The sequence below is a fragment of the Oncorhynchus mykiss genome, chromosome 5, assembly GCF_057628025.1.
Source record: "Oncorhynchus mykiss isolate SJ-2025 chromosome 5, ASM5762802v1, whole genome shotgun sequence".
NCBI lineage: Eukaryota > Metazoa > Chordata > Actinopteri > Salmoniformes > Salmonidae > Oncorhynchus > Oncorhynchus mykiss.
In genome coordinates this window covers 40,139,785-40,159,981 of record NC_143026.1, presented here as the reverse complement: position 1 = coordinate 40,159,981, position 20,197 = coordinate 40,139,785, and the positions used below count along the sequence as shown (strand labels likewise).

The following is a 20,197-nucleotide window of genomic DNA, read 5'->3' as shown; positions in this document are numbered from 1 at the left end:
CTGAGGGATTCCTTCGTGCTGCATTCCCAGTTGCTCTCTCGTCAAACAGCATCCAAACAGCAGACGTTTGTGGCACTACTGCTGGTGCTTCTGCTCCATCTGATCCCTCTTCTTCCTGTTGTCCCTGCCTGCTGCTGGGGTTATTCTAAGAAGAGCCTCATCAATCGCTCTGGCATCACTGAAGGCTAACTTCTTAAGCCTGGGGTCAAGTGCAGCAGTTTCTGATAGCACTTGATTATATTCCATTCTGTGGAACTTTCTGTCCATTGATGAACATAGGGTGTCCATCAACTCTGTCACATGTCCTGTGGTTACATTTGCTTGTCTCTGGCGGCTGGCTGTGATTATCTGCAGATGCTTACACAGGAGTATCATTTTGTTCATGTTTTGTCTACTGATACAACATTCTCATCTACTGCTCATATATATATATATGTATAATACTGGATTAAATAAGGATGTAGTAATAACTGCTTACTGTACCTCTCTCCACTGAACTCCACAGTAACCTGCTCAAAGGGTTCCGGGACTCTGCACCCCCCCCCCCCCCCCCCCCCACCCCCCCCCCCCACCCCACCACCACCACCTCCCATTCCTCTTGGGTCAGAGCATCAACAAGTGCATTGACAAAGGCTAGGGTAAAGATGATGGCATCCTTTGACTCAAGAAACCGCTTCAACATATAAAATATTGAATTCCACCTTGTAGTGCCGTCTTGTTTAGGCCTCAGCTTAGACCTCCCCATCTGGCATTGTGTAGACTTTAGTTTTTCAGCACCTACTATGTTCCTGTGTATACACAGCTGCTTTCACTTTGTCCACAGTGGGCTTCATCACCTTCAGAGCATCTCTTACAATCAGGTTGATTGTGTGGGCAAGACATGGCATTCAAATTCTCATAGCTTTGGTCATGTTAGCTGCATCATCGCTAACTTAACAGACCATTTTTCCATCTACTTGCCATTCTCTGGCCACTCTCAACAGTTCCTCTGCCAAGTTCTCTGTGGTGTGTCTGTCGCAGAACTCATAGCCGTCCAGAAGACAGCTCGACATCGAAAAATCTTCAATGAAGTGACATGTAACCGACATGTAAGAAGTGGTTACCCTTGATGTCCAGCGGTCAGTGGTAAGGCAAACTGCAGTAGCTTTTTGGACTCTTTCCCGCACTGAAGCCTGTGTGCTCTCGTGCAGTTGTGGAATAAGTGATTTTGAAAGGGTGTTTCTGCATGGAATTGTGTACATTGGATTTAGACTATTGCTATAATTTCTAAAACCATTGTCCTCCACGATTGAAAATGGCTGGAAATCGGTGGCAATCATTTTAGCCAATGCAATATCAATTTGGCCTTGTTTTTTACAGACATAGACTTTGGCATAAACTGGTTCATAGAAGACTGCGTTGCTGTGGGTCGCGGAGTAGGCCTACTTGACTGAGTGGCTCCACCACTATCACTGGCAGGCCCGCTAGTTTCTCAAAGCTCCGCTACAGCTAGCTTCACAGTTGGGTGCACAGTTCGCATATGCCTGTGTAGGTTGTGTGTAGAACCGGCTTTATATGAGATTTTGTTTTGGCAAATTCTACACTGTGCTCTAACGTTGTCTACATTATTAAAATGCATCAAAATGCTATTGTGCTTCCAACTCATTTTCCAGCTGTTGTTTTCACAGCTGTCCTTACTCTATCTCCTCTGCTGCTAAGTGTGTGACGGTGAGTGAGTTGGCTCGGCCCTCCCTCACACATCTTTGGTTCATTGGTTGACACCCCGTGTCTGATTGACAGGAACAACAGGTGAGGCTGTTAGTCTGAGCAGACAGTCAGAACAAATGTGTGCGCTTGAGTATTTAGGCCTATATTATTTTATTTCTGTTTTGGTTCTTTGAATTAGTTCATTCTATTCATTTAAATCTTTGAATTATTCATATCTTCATTTTTTAATACATTTTTTTTATAGTTTCGGCTCTTCTGATATGCAAGCCAGCTTCCAACGTTCACCTACAAGAGCCGGCTCTTAGAGCCGACCCATCACTACTGCAGATTCAATTTCTGCACTCTCTTGAAGGCTGCACCCCGTGATAGAGCACAAAAATAGTAACACTCCTGTCTGTATAAACTCCAAATAGACTTTGTAGTATAGTTGGCCGGGCAGTCAGTGTTGTGCAGTTCTGTCTATTTTTCTGCTTTCCCCACCAATGCACATCTTTTTTACTTCTGATACGATTGGCTATGTCTGCTTTGATGCTCTGTCTATATCCCACGTAAACAATAGTCTCTTCTCCTCAGCAGCATGGTTTATTACAATCACAAACATTTAAAAACCATACTTCAGTGCATTTTGAATCATCCATGAATCCATGTTACAAAGACATTTGGCTGGATTAATGAAACAACAAAAGCTGCCTTAAGCAGTGGTAGCCTACATCTGTCGAAATACTAATCCACGTTGCCATAGGCTTTCACCGGCCTGGTTATGTTGTATATTTACAGTAGGCCTATGTCAACTGGAATGTTAATACTGTGTTGGAACACTTCCTATGGGTCCCCACGACCAGGACTGAAGAACAGCCTATCCCAGACCCTACCTAACCCCAATTTTGTTTCAGCATGTTGGAAATTGAGCCAACTCTACCGTGAAGACTATCGGAGGAGTATCACTGTATGTCTCAATCATGATGTAACGGCAGTGAAATATCCTCCACTGAGGGTTTTGTGGCAAAACTGTCGGAGATTAATGAGGTCATGAGCAAAAAAAGGGATTGATGTGTGTAGATCTACTTATTTTATCCAATTTCTTTAACTAAAACTGTTAACAGAGATGGGACATTTCTGCACCAAAACGTTCCTTCTATGCACATTTTTCTTGTCAGGTCTGGCATTCCTCACTCAAAATCATCCATAAAATATGCCATTAATTTAAACTAATACTCACCCTGAGATTGCATCAATACTGCAGTTGTGTGATGTTACTCTGTGTGAGGCACTTTCTTAAATACTTTGTCCAGTAGATGGTGATAATGCTCTGTAATTTCCTCTCTACTCTCGTTCATCAGTATGGCGCTGAGGCCTGTGAGTCGTAAAGTGAAAGATGCTCTGCTCTGGAGATATATAACCATTGTGAACATAGCGGACCTGGCTATTAGATTGCCACTCTCTGGTCTCCCTTGGCTCAGAGATGAGATTACTTGGCTGAGTCATAGTGGGCTGAAGTATGAACCCACAATTAGGCTTCTACTCTCTGATTGAATCAACTGTCAGACATGTTATGTGTTTCTCGCACTTACATTGATTGAAGCGTTTTACTTTGACATGACACCCACAGAAAACGATCTCATGACAGCACAGGAGTGAGCTCTAAAAAGGGTATTGAATTCCCTATATTTTTATCTTGATATTTTTCCCAATTTCCCCAGGTTTTTGGGGCATAAGATTGGTACTGAAAGTTGCAATCCTCCAGCAAAGATACTTCTGCTCCCATGAGTCTCTCCTCTCATTAACATTGTCGTCCTCTTCATCCATCATTAGTCTGATGTCAGTGTTATAGTATTTTAAAATCAAGAACATCTCTATATTAGTTTTAGAAATAATGGTAGCCAATGAGAAGTGTTGTTGTTGAAAAATAGTTGTCCCTCAAGCTATCGACTTGAACTCAGCAGGGTGGCTTTGCTTGTTTTTTTTATTTTGTAAATTACTAAGTGACATGATCTGTTTTACTGCATAATGAAATATATTTTGCAGACAACACAAAAGTGAATAGTTGTTATTGTGCTTGTCTTTGCTGTGGTCTTTGCAGTTCATTCTTGCCCTGTGACTCTTTACATATTTGTATAATGTGAATGTGTGCTGTGCTGCACTTACCAAAGCATTTACATGGTTTCAACAGAGGGCATCCAATGCTTAATGTTTAGCTCAGCTTGAGAATGCATGGAAATTCTTCACACAATTTTTCAGTGAAACATGCATCCTCTAGAACAGTGGCGATTTTAGCATGTAAATCTTGTTGTGGCAAACATATTTTTTGGGGGGATGCATGCCAACAAAGTCACTACACAACACTAAACAATACATGAATTGCACTATAACGGTAACAAACTGTGCCCACAAACTTTTAGGCCCTACATAAAGCTGTCCCAACAGCAGTCCCAAAACCTTACCACTGCTACACCTGGCTATCAGCGGAGCCTTGTCTGGCAGTGAAACAGTTAATTCAGCCTAATTTACTACTTTAAAAAAGAACATAGCTGATATGATTGACTTGCTTAAATAAATATGTTTTCTACTGACAAGATGTACAAACTATGGCATAAGAGGACAACAAGCGGATAAGAGGCAGACAAGCGGATAAGAGGCAATCCGTAATTTCGATTAAGACATTAATGAGCGAGCTAGGACAAACGTTGTCAATATAACTATTTGTTCAGCACTTTTTGAAATGTACAGCGACAGAATTCAGAACATGGGCTGTTCTTACAGCATTCTCCCTGTACATCAAGTCAGAACCATAAGATAAATCAAGGGGGCATATAAGCAGACAATTAAAGCTCTTACAATATTCAATGATTACATTTATTTAAAACAGGTTATATGCTACATGTGCACCACCAAGTCAGAACAGTAGGCAAAATTAAGAGGGGAAAATGGAGCAAATTATTAGGGTGAGGCACATGGGCTACTAACAGCTTACTACACAAAACACACTTATTATTACTTTCTTAGCTACAGTATACATATCTCCCTGTCATATTACACATTTTTGGACTCACCTTGTTGTGCTTTGCTCACTTGAACAGGAAGGTCCTTCGTGGGCAGATTTTGTCATCAAACTTTGTCATCAAAGTCTGGCATTCTCTGGATTTATGGTGCGTTCAAGACAACTGGGAATTCGGGAAAAAAACAAGGTTGAATCATGATGACAGCAGTGATCTTCAGGTCGTAGCTCTAGAAAGAACCCAGAGTTTCCGACTAACAATTCCGATTTGGATGACCATTCAAAATGTATTTTCCCAGTCGGAGCTCGTTTTTTCCCGAGTTCCCAGTTGTCTTGAAATCACTAAAATCAGATTTCCCAGTTCTGAGTTTCCAGTTGTTTTCAGCACAGCAGAAATTATGCTAGATTTGACAGCATGGCCAATGTTGAATGTTTACCATTTTAAGCTTGGAAACGAGACCCTTAAACCCAGAAATGGGACCACACACCACTCCCCTGAATAGCAGGCTAGGGATTGCTTTGCAATGCTTGCAGTTAGCCACTGATTACCTCCAAACCACTCATTGTTGAATTTGCAATTTCCAACTTGTTGTGTAATGTTTATGTCCAATGGCCGATGAGCCCCGATATGTTTTATCTATAATTTCTCTTCATTATTTATGTTCACATGACCAGGATAAAAAATAATTTGCCAGTAGATTGTCGACTTGATTCATGATGATGACTGCTAGCTAAAATGTTCAAAGTATCAGTCCAATCAAAGCTACTGTAGATATAACGTGATTTGATGTAATTTTATCTGTGGCCAATGACCTTGAGCCTTCTTGGATGGGCACTTCTAATGTAACTCTATGGCAGCACCCAAGGGGATTGAATTTTCGACCTCTACCCTTAATTTTGGCAGTGACGTAGTGTCCCCATGAGTGACAGAACACTGAGCCAATCACAGTGCAACTAGAGAACATTAGCAACCCCTACGCTCCGTATTTTCCGGTGGCTGTCTTACTCAAGAAAGCAAAAAAGAGACCATGGTTGTATATAGCTTTATTAACTAAATTATTTATTTTATTTTTTACATGTTTGCAAACTAATATGTGACACGTATTAACGCCAAAATAACAAGCAAAACCAGCAAACCCACCCACAAAAAAAATGTGGGGCTCAAATTGTTACTTTTTTTGTTATTGTTTTTTTTGCTAAAAATGTGGGGCTCACATTGTTAAGCATAGAAATGTAACCAAGCTGTGTGACCCACACAAGCAGATATACAGTTGTAGCCTGACGCCCATGGACAGTTCAAGCTATAAAAAACAGAAATGCCGGCGAGGTAATGGATATACCTAAAGCTGATGTCCTACAGAGATGTCCAACAGAGAAACCTTGTTTGACACATTGAGATCCAGCAAAGACAACCGCTCTCCCTAAAGGAAATACATAAATGACGGGTTGCCACTGCTCTAGAAGGAAAAAGAAAACTGTCAGGAAAAAGTGAATACCACTATAGTTGCAGTTACTCTTTATATTAAACAGAGAGGCAAACGGGTGATGACAGAAACACATGTATTGTATGAGCCTTAGGGGCCTAGGAGCTGGACTGTATTTGATTCAGGTTCAAACAATCTATGGTCTGACCCATTATATCCTTACAGTATGCCAACATTGGTGGTATTTGATTGATGTTTGATGATCTTGTGGATCCAATCCAGGTGTCTTTTGGAGAACCGGGTGTACACTCCAGGCTTCTTGGGGTTGCCACAGCCCAGTCCCCCAGAAACCAAGCCTACAAAGGCTTTCTTACACTCCAACGGACCACCAGAATCCCCCTGGAAAAGGTCAACAAACATTTGACCTTTCATGCAGGTTAACATGGATGTTGGTTGGACCAACTAGAGCTCATGGCATGTGACTGGTTCAAAGGGTAATGCAACAAATTCCCATGAAAAAAATACCCACACAGTCAGTATCTTGCAACAAAATGGTAATCAATGTAGTTAGATCTATCAGTTCCCCCACAAACCTTACCTTGCAAGCATCTGCCTGTCTTTTGTTGTTGCTAGCACAGAGCATGTCCTGGGTGATCACAGGGTTTCTGTTGTAGAAGCAGTCACAGAGCTTCCTGTCCAGTATGTCCACCTCTGCCACCTGCAGTGTGTCTGACGGCATGCTACCCGTAGCACTTACCACCCCCCATCCTGTCACCTGGCACTGTGTGCCAACCTGGAGGTCTTTGCCAGACTTTGAAACCTCTTTCACCTTCACTGTCTTGCTGTTTACCTTGACTTTCATCTTCAGCTGTAAGAACAAAACACCCCCTACTGTTAAGCATCAGGTGATTAGCTTGTGAAGATGACATGCAGACTTGGCGTATCTTGTGCTGCGTGATGCAAGCTTCCTCATGACATCTTCAATAAACAAATACAGTTGAAGTCGGAAGTTTACATACACTTAGGTTGGAGTGATTAAAACGTGTTTTTCCATCACTACACAGATTTCTTGTTAACAAACTATAGTTTTGACAAGTTGATTAGGACATCTACTTTGTGCATGACACAAGTCTTTCTCCCAACAATTGTTTGCAGACCGATTATTTAACATATAATTCACTGTATCACAATTCCAGTGGGTCAGACGTTTACATACACTAGGTTGACTGTGCCTTTAAACAGCTTGGAAAATTCCAGAAAATGATGTCACAGCTTTAGAAGCTTCTGATAGGCTAATAGACATCATTTGAGTCAATTGGAGGTGTACCTGTGGATGTATTTCAAGTCTACCTTCAAACTCAGTGCCACTTTCCTTGACATCATGGGAAAATCAAAAGAAATCAGCCAAGACCTCGGGAAAAAATTTTTTGAGCTTCACAAGTCTGGTTCATCCTTTCCAAACGCCTGGTTCAGCAATTTCCAAACACCTGAAGGTACCACGTTCATCTGTACGAACAATAGTACGCAAGTATAAACACCATGGGACCGTGCAGCCATCATACCGCTCAGGAAGGAGACGCGTTCTGTCTCCTAGAGATTAACGTACTTTGGTGCGAAAAGTGTAAATCAATCCCAGAACAACAGGAAAGGACCTTGAGAAGATGCTGGAGGAAATAGGTACAAAAGTCAACAGTAAAAAGTAAAAACAGTAAAAATCGTCCTATATCGACATAACCTGAAAGGCCGCTAAGCAAGGAAGAAGCCACTGCTCCAAAATCGCCATAAAAAAGCCAGAGTACGGTTTGCAACTGCACATGGGGACAAAGATCGTACTTTTTGGAGAAATGTCCTCTGGTCTGATGAAGCAAAAATAGAACTGATTGGCCATAATGACCATCGTTATGTTTGGAGGAAAAAGGGGGAGGCTTGCAAGCCGAAGAACACCATCCCAACCGTGAAGCACAGGGGTGGCAGCATCATGTTGTGGGGGTGCTTTGCTGCAGGAGGAACTGGTGCACTTCACAAAATAGATGGCTTCATCAGGGAGGAAAATTATGTGGATATATTGAAGCGACATCTCAAGACATCAGTCAGGAAGTTAAAGCTTGGTCGCAAATGGGTCTTCCAAATGGACAATGACCCCAAGCATACTTCCAAAGTTGTGGCAAAATGGACAACAAAGGACAACAAATTCAAGGTATTGGAGTGGCCATCACAAAGCCCTGATCTCAATCCTATAGAACATTTGTGGGCAGAACTGAAAAAGCGTGTGCGAGCAAGAAGGCCTACAAACCTGATTCAGTTACACCAGCTCTGTCAGGAGGAATGGGAATTCACCCAATGTATTGTGGGAAGCTTGTGGAAGGCTACCCGAAACGTTTGACCCAAGTTAAACAATTCAAAGGCAATGCTACCAAATACTAATTGAGTGTATGTAAACTTCTGACCCACTGGGAATGTGATGAAAGAAATAAAAGATTAAATAAATCATTCTCTCTACTATTATTCTGACATTTCACATTCTTAAAATAAAGTGGTGATCCAAACTGACCTAAGACAGGGAGTTTTTACTAGGATTAAATGTCAGGAATTGTGAAAAATGTGTTTTAATGTATTTGGCTAAGGTGTATGTAAACTTCCGACTTCAACTGTAAATCCGGGACAACAACCAACTATATCACTATTGATTCCGTTTTACCAACTAACGAGGCACAGCGCCCCAGAGTGCATGCTTTTGCTGTGATTAATTCACCTTGATTAACATGATGTCATCTTCCTTGGTTCTGTCACTGTAGGTGCCAGGCACATAGTACTCCTCAATGGCTACACGCTGTGTGTTTTTGCTGCTTGTCAGAGAGTGAGCTCCAAGGAGGGCTTCCACGAATTTCTTAGACTCACCAAAGACACTGCAATTCAAGACCACTTTTTTCTTGCTCACATTACATCATTTCCTCTGAGCTGCCATTTCCAAATACTTTATCCACATGCAAATGAGGTAAAAGCAAAAAAAGCACTTATTTTCTAAGCATGGTGTATGTATATGTCTGTATGTCTTTTTCTATGGTTTTAAATGTCTGTTTGTACATAATGTTTTCATGTTCATATGTTCACCTCCTGGGGACTGCAGATGTAAATTAGCTTTCAGATAAATCTGGTGCAATGTATCACTTCTCATACTCTGACACTTATGTTTTGTTGTACACTGTCCCTGCCAAATAAACGTTATAAATCTAAATAAATATGGTGTCCTTGCCTGATCTCAGTAATTGAGATATTAACATGGTGTTAAATCCAAGTTATCAGCAAATTAACCTACCCCTTACAGTGAGCTGCCGTCAGAACCCACTGGTCTCGGATCAGAGTGCCCCCACATATGTGATTGTTCTTGACCTGAAGGGACACCATCCACGGCCTGGAGTGAGGCTTGACCTCATGTCCCCCCACGATTGTAACCTCAGAGCAAGCTGAGAGAAGAAGACATCATCATTGCAGTGTGTCACAATAGATACAGCACAGCGCTTTAGAGTGGCACAACGTGACACAGCCATGCACAGGTTGAAAGATAGACATAAAAGTGAATTGCCCTTACCTGCTAATTTCCAAACAGAGGCAATCAAGAGGGTGGTTTGCAGCAGTGGTCCCCCCAAAAATATGATTCTGCTGAATCTCTCCATCTCAACTCACTGAGTCCATGGAAGAAGGCACATTTTATGAGTGTTCAGTAGGAGAGATAAGGGGGCTGAGATGGCTCTGCTTTTGCTGTGAGGTTTCTCTTGTGGTTTGTACAAACACATCTGCTGTTCACAACACCTGCAGACAATGCCTTGGTTTTGACACCTTTGCTCTCTCACTGTTACACGGCTTGCAAAATGTGTGAACCTGAGCTGGAGAAATGTGTCATGTGTTTTAACATTGTATAATTAAGAACAGAGTAAACATTGAAGTGGTGTACAAGATAAGTGGACAAAGGTTTGATTTGAGGAGGAACTTCTGAGATAAGTTCACGACATGCTCAAATGAGTGCTACCCCACTGGGCACAGACGCCAGTTCAAAGTCTAGTTTTGATTTACATTTGGTTGAGTTATCAACTAATGTGAATTCAACGTGAAATCAACAAACAGTTTTACCCTGTCCTTAGATTTAGATTAAAAGTTGGGTGAAAAAAATACACAATTCCTTTATGTCAATGAGTTTTTGCAAATCCAATCAGTTTTCCATGTTGAGTCAACCTCATCACATTGATGAATATTTTTTATGATGTGGAAACAACGTTGATTTAACCAGTTTTTGACCAGTGAGGTGCTAGAATGTTATTAATCTTGCTTTTATATGACACCAGTCTAGGCTGTGGAGATACACCTTTCTGGCTGTTTCCTCTGAGACTGTAACACTGTTGTTTTAGAAGCAGCTTGAGAGAAGAGCTTTCTTCCCAACTCAGCACTGCTTAGTCAGACACTGCAAAGCATGCTTCCTGTCAACACTGTTCACTCACACCTTTTTTGTCTTCACCCCTTGAGATCACACACTTGAGGTATACATTTTTTTCATAACTGTTAATTATATACCTCAATGCTCATAACAGACGGCGATGTACAATTTCCTTGCAAAACCAACAGTGTGAGTTTGAAGACTTGATTTACTCTCTGTGATGTTTTTCTACAGAAATCTCTAATATGTCGAATGATGTTAAATATTTTGTCTTGCTTTATACATTGTCATTCTTGAAACGGCAGCACTGTCTTTTTAAGTTTAACGTCACAACTATGCCAAATTTTACACTGGCAAATGAGCCACTTTTAAAAGCCTTTGACACTGACAATCAGTGGTTGTCTGCTTGGAATGATATGGGTTTTTATGCAGAAAACCTTGGCCATGTCACAGACTAACCCCAGGCTAAAACCCCCAGTTTCCTTTAAAAAAACGTTACCTCTCAAGTCTATTATTGAGAGCTTAAACAAAAAGCTGAGAACCATGTTTTCTCTAGTTAGAAAATGTCAGATTCACAGAAGTCAATACCATTGAACAGATGGTTCAGATTCTCTTATTTTCACCCAAATAGGCACAGACATTCAAATCACACCGAGTTAAAAATGGAAGTGTGTTGAACTGCTGAAAAGTTGCATCAGGAAGAAAAAAAAAACACTGTCACCCACTTGCCCTGTGACAGAGTTTGGTAGGCTGCTACCTTTACGTTCCGTGACGTCCCTATGAGGGTGTTGTTTTCCTGCCGTGCAACAGTAGATCACCTTTCATCTCATTCCAGAACGATTTGAAGGAGAGTTTACCTGAGATAAGTGTCTTGCTTAATCTATTATTAGTTAATTTGTATGTCTCTGTGTAAGGCCTACCTCACACCTGTAGATTATACACATATTCATCTTTATACTGTCTGCAGTGAGTTTTTCATCTTCAAGCCATTTTAATGTTGTTTTCCTGTTAGTTCTATCAAAGCAAACAAATATACCATTAACTATCAATAACTTAACTTCATATAACACCATGGCCGGAATGTTCTTTATGCTGTGCCAAAAGATGAATATACACACCTCCCAATCTGGTTCCTTGGACACTCAAAGTTGACATGTACATTGACGGGTTCAATGCAAAGCAACTACAGTTCAGAATGTCTTTGTTCTACTTTCACCACAGATGCTATGAGTGTATAACCAATGGCTGGTGATGAAATAACACTAAAGGGAGTGTACTGCAGACAACCTTTATAAAAGATGAAGATAGCCGACTGCAACTCCTCATTAATTATTGAAGGGCCAAATGTTACAGTTGCTGTGAGACACAAAAACTCGCCTGATGACCTGGGACCAAGAGCACTACCATAAGACAGTGTGAATTCAGATCACCAGTTCAGAGCGTAAGGTTTACCGTTCAAACAAGGTATAGGGACTATGTTGTGTGTATGACTTGTGGATAACAACCCCCTATCCCCACTTCTGAGTTGAAGATGATAGACAAAAAGAAACTAAGAGTTTACAATACACCACACAGCACATGATCTTTCGCTTACTGTTTTATCATATTGATAATAACAGAACAGGGCATTATACCTCAAAAGAAACTGGACACAAACAACAGAGATGAGGCTACTGTATGTATTCTTCCCACACATTTCCCCAAGGCAAGAACAGGAAGGATAGAAGATAAAAAAAACATGTTTATAAGCCCATCAGACACAGCTCCTACTCTGACCAGCTCTATTGCCATGGCCATCCATTAGGTATTAGGTAAACAAAACTAGAATAGTCTGAATGAATTGATACCTGTGTATTATCACCTTAACGGTTATTTAGATGTTTTCTTCACTACTGCCAAATACTGTACTTCAAGTTGGGGAAAAAATACTAAAATGAAAGGAAAAGCTCACTGCCTCCTGGGTATAACTAATATTATAGTTTGAATGTGAAATACCTCACACAATGTATTTTTCCTAGAGGTAATTCTTATCATGTTCATTATAAATGTAGTTGAAAACAGCAGGGAAAACACTCTATTCAACTCTAACAAAGTTGTTATATTGCTTTTTCACTTCCAAGTCTCTCACTGAAATAATTGTAAAAACATGGTGGTGTCCAGCTGTCATCTTTCAACTGAATATGTGTTTTCAAAGAAAGGTGGTACAATTGAATCAAAGGGACGTGTTTTAAGTTTCAATGCCCCAAGAGTATGTGAAAGAGGTTGCCAAGTGACAATGACAGAGGCCTTTCTCAAGAGGAGGAGATAGTAAAGAATTACAGGCAGGCCTTGAAGTGAGGCACTCACACCTTGACAATGCCTTTCAAATCCTTCCATTGGGATTGCTGTGTGTGTGTGTGTGTGTGTGTGTGTGTGTGTGTGTGTGTGTGTGTCTGTGTGTGTGTGTGTGTGTGTGTGTGTCTGTGTGTCTGTGTGTGTGCGCGCATGCGTGGGTGTGTGAAAGAGAGAGAAAGAGAGAGATGAGGTCTTGATAAAGCCTTTGAACGTGTGCTTCTACCGTTGAGGAACAGCTTTTCTCTCTGGGACTAAATGTAAGCTTTTCATTAAGAGGTGAATATGCTGTAGCTTCACACTATGCCACTCAAAGCCTTCACTAGCGAAGCACAGTTCTCTGTTGAAAACAACTGCTTTCTTCTCCTTTCATGTCTTACTTTTCATCACTGCTCAAAGTACCACAGAGAGGACAAACCACCAAAACAAAAATAACTGATTAATCTTTATATAGCGATGACTCAGTTAACATGACATGTCTTACGGAAGATTAAAACATGTCCTTTGATGGTATAGTTGTTGTCAGCATCTGATGTCTTTCCATTTCAAGACTGTACAACTTCTATCAGATTTCATAATCCTTTTAAAACCATGCGTGTAACCTTGCTCATCCCAACTACCAGACTCTAACTATAGTAGATAAACAAAAAAAAATATTCTCACAGATCATTCTGCATGCATACTAATAACTGTGCTGAGACTTGCTGAATAGCTTCAATTTGACTCGTCAACAAAATCAGTCAACTGATGATTGCCACCTTGTGGTGTCTTGCCCAAACAGCAGCGAGCTTTAACTTGATACAGTATCTTTGAAAGTTGACATTTAGATGGTGCGGTGCACAATATTGAGCGTCGACCGCCCAGGTACATGCTTGTATGAGGATCCCGATCACATAAATTCACCACTTTTAAAGTCAGTAAAGTCATCAGATGTATGAATATGATTTCTCTCGACTCTAACTGTGACAATATTAACTTTAGTATATCTGAATATTGACTTTTAATTCATGTATGCCATTTAGCAGGCGTTTTTATCCAAAGCGACGTACAGTCATTCGTGCATACATAACCGTAGGACTTGTAGCACTTGGAAATATTTACAGTCCTCGCGCTTCCTTAGCACGTGCCATTTACTCAGGAAAATGTAAAAAGCAGAGAGAGAGAGAGAGTAGAGAGGGTGGAATTTAATGGAATAACACAAGCAGTGAATGTGAATAATGTGTGAGAGAAAATCCTTGATTGCCAACTGAGGGACGTGATGATTTACCATGGTGGTGTAAGATCGTTACAGGTTGTATCCAATATAGGAGGTGGTACCATGTACAGTGCCTTGCGAAAGTATTCGGCCCCCTTGAACTTTGCGACCTTTTGCCACATTTCAGGCTTCAAACATAAAGATATAAAACTGTATTTTTTTGTGAAGAATCAACAACAAGTGGGACACAATCATGAAGTGGAACGACATTTATTGGATATTTCAAACTTTTTTAACAAATCAAAAACTGAAAAATTGGGCGTGCAAAATTATTCAGCCCCTTTACTTTCAGTGCAGCAAACTCTCTCCAGAAGTTCAGTGAGGATCTCTGAATGATCCAATGTTGACCTAAATGACTAATGATGATAAATACAATCCACCTGTGTGTAATCAAGTCTCTGTATAAATGCACCTGCACTGTGATAGTCTCAGAGGTCCGTTAAAAGCGCAGAGAGCATCATGAAGAACAAGGAACACACCAGGCAGGTCCGAGATACTGTTGTGAAGAAGTTTAAAGCCGGATTTGGATACAAATTGATTTCCCAAGCTTTAAACATCCCAAGGTGCACTGTGCAAGCGATAATATTGAAATGGAAGGAGTATCAGACCACTGCAAATCTACCAAGACCTGGCCGTCCCTCTAAACTTTCAGCTCATACAAGGAGAAGACTGATCAGAGATGCAGCCAAGAGGCCCATGATCACTCTGGATGAACTGCAGAGATCTACAGCTGAGGTGGGAGACTCTGTCCATAGGACAACAATCAGCCGTATATTGCACAAATCTGGCCTTTATGGAAGAGTGGCAAGAAGAAAGCCATTTCTTAAAGATATCCATAAAAAGTGTTGTTTAAAGTTTGCCACAAGCCACCTGGGAGACACACCAAACATGTGGAAGAAGGTGCTCTGGTCAGATGAAACCAAAATTGAACTTTTTGGCAACAATGCAAGACGTTATGTTTGGCGTAAAAGCAACACAGCTGAACACACCATCCCCACTGTCAAACATGGTGGTGGCAGCATCATGGTTTGGGCCTGCTTTTCTTTAGCAGGGACAGGGAAGATGGTTAAAATTGATGGGAAGATGGATGGAGCCAAATACAGGACCATTCTGGAAGAAAACCTGATGGAGTCTGCAAAAGACCTGAGACTGGGACGGAGATTTGTCTTCCAACAAGACAATGATCCAAAACATAAAGCAAGATCTACAATGGAATGGTTCAAAAATAAACATATCCAGGTGTTACAATGGCCAAGTCAAAGTCCAGACCTGAATCCAATCGAGAATCTGTGGAAAGAACTGAAAACTGCTGTTCACAAATGCTCTCCATCCAACCTCACTGAGCTCGAGCTGTTTTGCAAGGAGGAATGGGAAAAAATGTCAGTCTCTCGATGTGCAAAACTGATAGAGACATACCCCAAGCGACTTACAGCTGTAATCGCAGCAATAGGTGGCGCTACAAAGTATTAACTTAAGGGGCTGAATAATTTTGCACGCCCAATTTTTCAGTTTTTGATTTGTTAAAAAAGTTTGAAACATCCAATAAATGTCGTTCCACTTCATGATTGTGTCCCACTTATTGTTGATTCTTCACAAAAAAATACAGTTTTATATCTTTATGTTTGAAGCCTGAAATGTGGCAAAAGGTCGCAAAGTTCAAGGGGGCCGAATACTTTCGCAAGGCACTGTACATACAGTACAGTGCAGGTATCCAGGTGCAACAGCCAGGGTTGGAGATAATTTCACAAATTAAATTGTAATTCAATTCCTTCTCCTTGTAAATGCCATTCAATTCAATTCAATTCAAATTCCAGGTCAGTCTTTGAATTCAGAGATAATTCAATTACTCGCAGTTCCATTGTTAGGTCAATTTCAAGAATTCAACCCCAATTCAATATTATCCCCAATAATTCCACAAATTCCTATTGGATTGAAATTCCTTTTGGAATGAAATTCCCTCATGCTTTTAGGCTGATCATGTCACTGTTCAGACAATTTAGCTATACTGGAAATATAGACATAAAAGTTGAAATAATTTAAAATAAATCATGCAGTTAAATATTGATACTAAGTGCATTAATTCCATTAACTGGAAATGTACAAATATTGAATTCCAATTCAATTCAAATCCAAAGATTAAATGTTTTAACAATTCCAATTAATTTCTAATCCAAACAGTCCATAGAGTCTAATTCCAACTCAATTCCAATTCCATGACTTGGAGATTGTGGCAATTGAATTGAATTAAACATGAACTTTCCACTTCATGAGTGAATTCAATAATTTTATTGGAATTTCAAATGAACACTGGCAGCAGCTGGCAGCATCAGTGTTAATTATACAGTGTCAAGGTTTAAAACAGGTGAGGATGATCAAGATAATGATTGCCAACCGAGTGATGATTTACCATGGTGGTGTAAGATCGTTACAGGTTGTAATATATATATTCTCTCACTGCACAATCAGTCAATTAATGAAGGCATTTTACATCAACAGTTGTCAGAAATGTATTTAGAGTGGATGACGGAGATTGTACAAAAATTGATATATACATATAATAAATAAAAAAAGGGGGGGGGGGGGGGGGATATTTGTAGCCTAGTGGAAGCCTGACTGGAAAGCATGACTCTCTCACACAACTGTGGATAATGTGGCAGTGGGATTGAAACCACACTTTTAATGTTATAATATATTGAAGTTTTGCAGGTGACATGGAGCTCTCCAGAAATAATGGCAGAGAAATACCAATCATTGGTCTATGATTAATGCATGAGCTCAAATGGTTTAGGACTCCCTTGTCGTTCCATTAAATATGTACTGTAGTGGGGAGCAGAGGAGAAGCTATTTGATTTTGATAGATCCTTTGTCGCTCATGCACAGTAAATAAACTGCCCGAAATCAGCACTGCGGACCGTAAGTGCACATGCGTGAAAGGCATTTTGTCCAATCCCCGCGAAGACGCTTGACTAAAAAGCGTCCCCAGCAGATAATTTCAAGTCATATTACAGTAAACACTCAGAGGAAGTGTCCCGTCATGTTGTCTTGATAATATAACTGGTCACACACCATGTGATTTTTCGCATGATAAATTGTATTTATTAAAAAAAGAATCATAGTAAGTTTAGTTTTTCTATCAAAACTTGATAATGGATACATGTATGAAAACACTTTTACTTTTATGGCAGTTGTCATCTGGGATCGGGTTTCGACCATTTCAAAGTGGATTTTACATCTAGCAGGTTGTTGTGTGTTAGCACGTTGCAACAAGAACACTACCTATGGGATTTAGGGAGACTGCTGAGGCTGCAGCAGGTACGGCGTCTCAACAGTTGGGATACCCATAACATCCAAGGCAACTGGCAGAGCATGGAATGGATTTTCTTAACGGCAGCAGTGCTGGGCTGAGGTTGGAGATGCAGGGGAAACTTGCCGAGGAAGGTTCCGGATTCTATCCTGTTTCTTCGTTGAACTTCTCTTTCATGCTTAATGAAACGAATCAGTCCTTTGATTTCGTGGGGGATGGATCCGCCGTCCTGAGAATAATAATCTCTGTGATTTACTCTGTGGTCTGTGCTTTGGGGTTGATAGGAAACATCCTTGTCTTATATCTAATGAAGTCTAAACAAGTATGGAAAAAATCGTCAATTAACCTTTTCGTGACGAGTTTAGCAGTGACCGATTTCCAGTTTGTATTAACTCTTCCCTTTTGGGCAATAGAGAACGCTTTGGACTTCACTTGGCTTTTTGGAAAAGCTATGTGCAAGATAGTGTCTTACGTGACGGCGATGAATATGTACGCAAGTGTGTTTTTCCTGACTGCTATGAGTGTGGCACGATACTGGTCCGTTGCTTCTGCGCTCAATAGCAGGCGGCGCCGTCCTCGCTGCTGCTCCGCAGGCTTTATGAGCATTGTCATATGGGTTGCTGCTATATTCGCAGCTTTGCCCCATGCGGTGTTTTCCACAACGGCGACTGTCTCCAACGAGGAACTGTGTCTTGTTAAATTTCCAGACACTGTCGACGCACAATTCTGGCTTGGACTTTACCATAGCCAAAAAGTACTGATCGGGTTTCTAATCCCGCTGGGGATCATCTCCGTCTGCTACCTGCTCCTTCTGCGCTTCATCACATCCAAGAACGTGAACACCTCCACCGCAAAAAGACGCTCCAAAGTGACTAAATCAGTGACTATAGTGGTTCTGTCATTTTTCCTCTGTTGGTTGCCCAACCAGGCACTAACGGCTTGGGGGATTCTTATAAAACACAACGTTGTGCATTTTAGTTGGGCATATTACACCACGCAGGCATATGCATTCCCAGTGTCTGTCTGTTTGGCGCACTCCAACAGCTGTCTAAACCCCATATTGTATTGTCTAATGAGAAGAGAGTTCAGAAAGGCTTTGAAAAAACTTTTTTGGCAAATAACGTCTCCATCGGTGACCAACATGAGACCGTTTACGGCAGTGACCAAGCCGGAACAGGACGAGCACGGCCATGGGATGGTTCCGTTAGCTCTCTGTCCGGCAGAGCCAGCCTTGGTTTTCTATCCACCTGGTGTTGTTATTTACAATGGGAGAAACGATATGCTCCCGAACAGTACGTAGCCTGTCCTAATACATTTGCCAAGCTGTCTATGGTGCCGATTTAAAAGTCGATTTAAAATGAATGAATTATTTGAATGAATGTATTTCTGTGTTGATCGATTTATTTATTCAATGTATATTTATAGATGTAGTTATTCATTTCTATGACCACTATTTTGTCAATTTTACGCATCAATCAGAAGTGGCATGCTCTCGACTGATTGAAGAAAAAACTGAATAAAGGCTGTTCAAAATGTATTTAGATACAAATCATTAATGTATAAAAGCAGCCAGTTGGTTAATCTGTAAATTGTAAGCTTTAATGTATATGTGTGACACATCAAAATAAAGACCAGGATAATCTTGACATTCACCTCTCTGGTGAATGATGTGGTAAATAAATCCTACACATGCTCATGAGTTTTACATCCCTAATTACTTGCGTTGCCTTTTTATAATCACAGTGCTAGATCTAACCTGTGGGGAATGTGTTCAGTGGGGGCAACATCTATTTCAGTTGTGCAAAGAAGTTATAAATCAGTAATTGAGGTGGAAATAAAATGGGCTATCATAGCCTCTCCTCTCACATTCATGTGGATGACCTGTCCTTTAACATCGTTTAGAGTTCATTTTAGAGGTGTAGTACAGAGATCGTCACTATAATAGGAGCAAACACCAGCAGTGACAAGTCCTTTATTCTGAGCTAATTGCTTCTAGGAAAGATGGGTATGCAAGCAGTGTGCAGGGATGATCTGTAGAGTTTCTTATGAAAGGTGGGCAGTTGACAGACACATACTCACTCTCCTCAACTGAAAGAGCACTGCAAGGGGCACATCATTGCCAATAACCCTCTGCGCAGAACACACAACATAATGCACCTCTGTGCATACATACCACATGATATACAGTGGCTTGCGAAAGTATTCATCCCCCTTGGCATTTTTCCTATTTTGTTGCCTTACAACCTGGAATTAAAACAGATTTTTTTGGGGGGGTGGGGTTGTATCATTTGATTTACACAACATACCTACCACTTTGAAGATGAACAATATTTTTTATAAACTTGAGCGTGCATTCATCCCCCAAAGTCAATACTTTGTTGAGCCACCTTTTGCAGCAATTACAGCTGCAAGACTCTTGGTCTATGTCTCTATAAGCTTGGCACATCTAGCCACTCTGATTTTTTCCCCATACTTCAAGGCAAAACTGCTCTAGCTCCTTCAAGTTGAATGGGTTCCGCTGGTGTACAGCAATCTTTAAGTCATACCACAGATTGTCAATTGGATTGAGGTCTTGGCTTTGACTAGGCCATTCCAAAACATTTAAATGTTTCCCTATAAACCACTCGGGTGTTGATTTAGCAGTATGTTTAGGGTCATTGTCCTGCTGGAAGGTGAACCCCCGTCCCAGTCTCAAATCTCTGGAAGACAAACAGGTTTCCCTCAAGACTTTCCCTGTATTTAGCACCATCCA

General features: G+C 40.8%; 2 protein-coding genes across 2 annotated transcripts; one reads left to right on the top strand and one right to left on the bottom strand.

Moving 5' to 3' along the window:
* Positions 1-5,730: 5,730 nt before the first annotated feature.
* Positions 5,731-10,533, bottom strand: LOC110523798 (granzyme K). Its single transcript, XM_021602824.3, has 5 exons — positions 9,716-10,533; positions 9,443-9,590; positions 8,879-9,032; positions 6,725-6,994; positions 5,731-6,525 (listed from the first exon to the last, which is right to left on the bottom strand). The coding sequence occupies exons 1-5, from the start codon at positions 9,798-9,800 to the stop codon at positions 6,346-6,348; spliced, it is 837 nt and encodes a 278-aa protein (XP_021458499.2). The 5' UTR covers positions 9,801-10,533; the 3' UTR covers positions 5,731-6,345.
* Positions 10,534-17,161: 6,628 nt separating this feature from the next.
* On the top strand, positions 17,162-19,159 carry rxfp3 (relaxin family peptide receptor 3). The gene has a single exon (XM_021602823.3). It carries the CDS (start codon positions 17,513-17,515, stop codon positions 18,743-18,745), a length of 1,233 nt encoding a protein of 410 aa, XP_021458498.2. The 5' UTR covers positions 17,162-17,512; the 3' UTR covers positions 18,746-19,159.
* Positions 19,160-20,197: the final 1,038 nt, after the last annotated feature.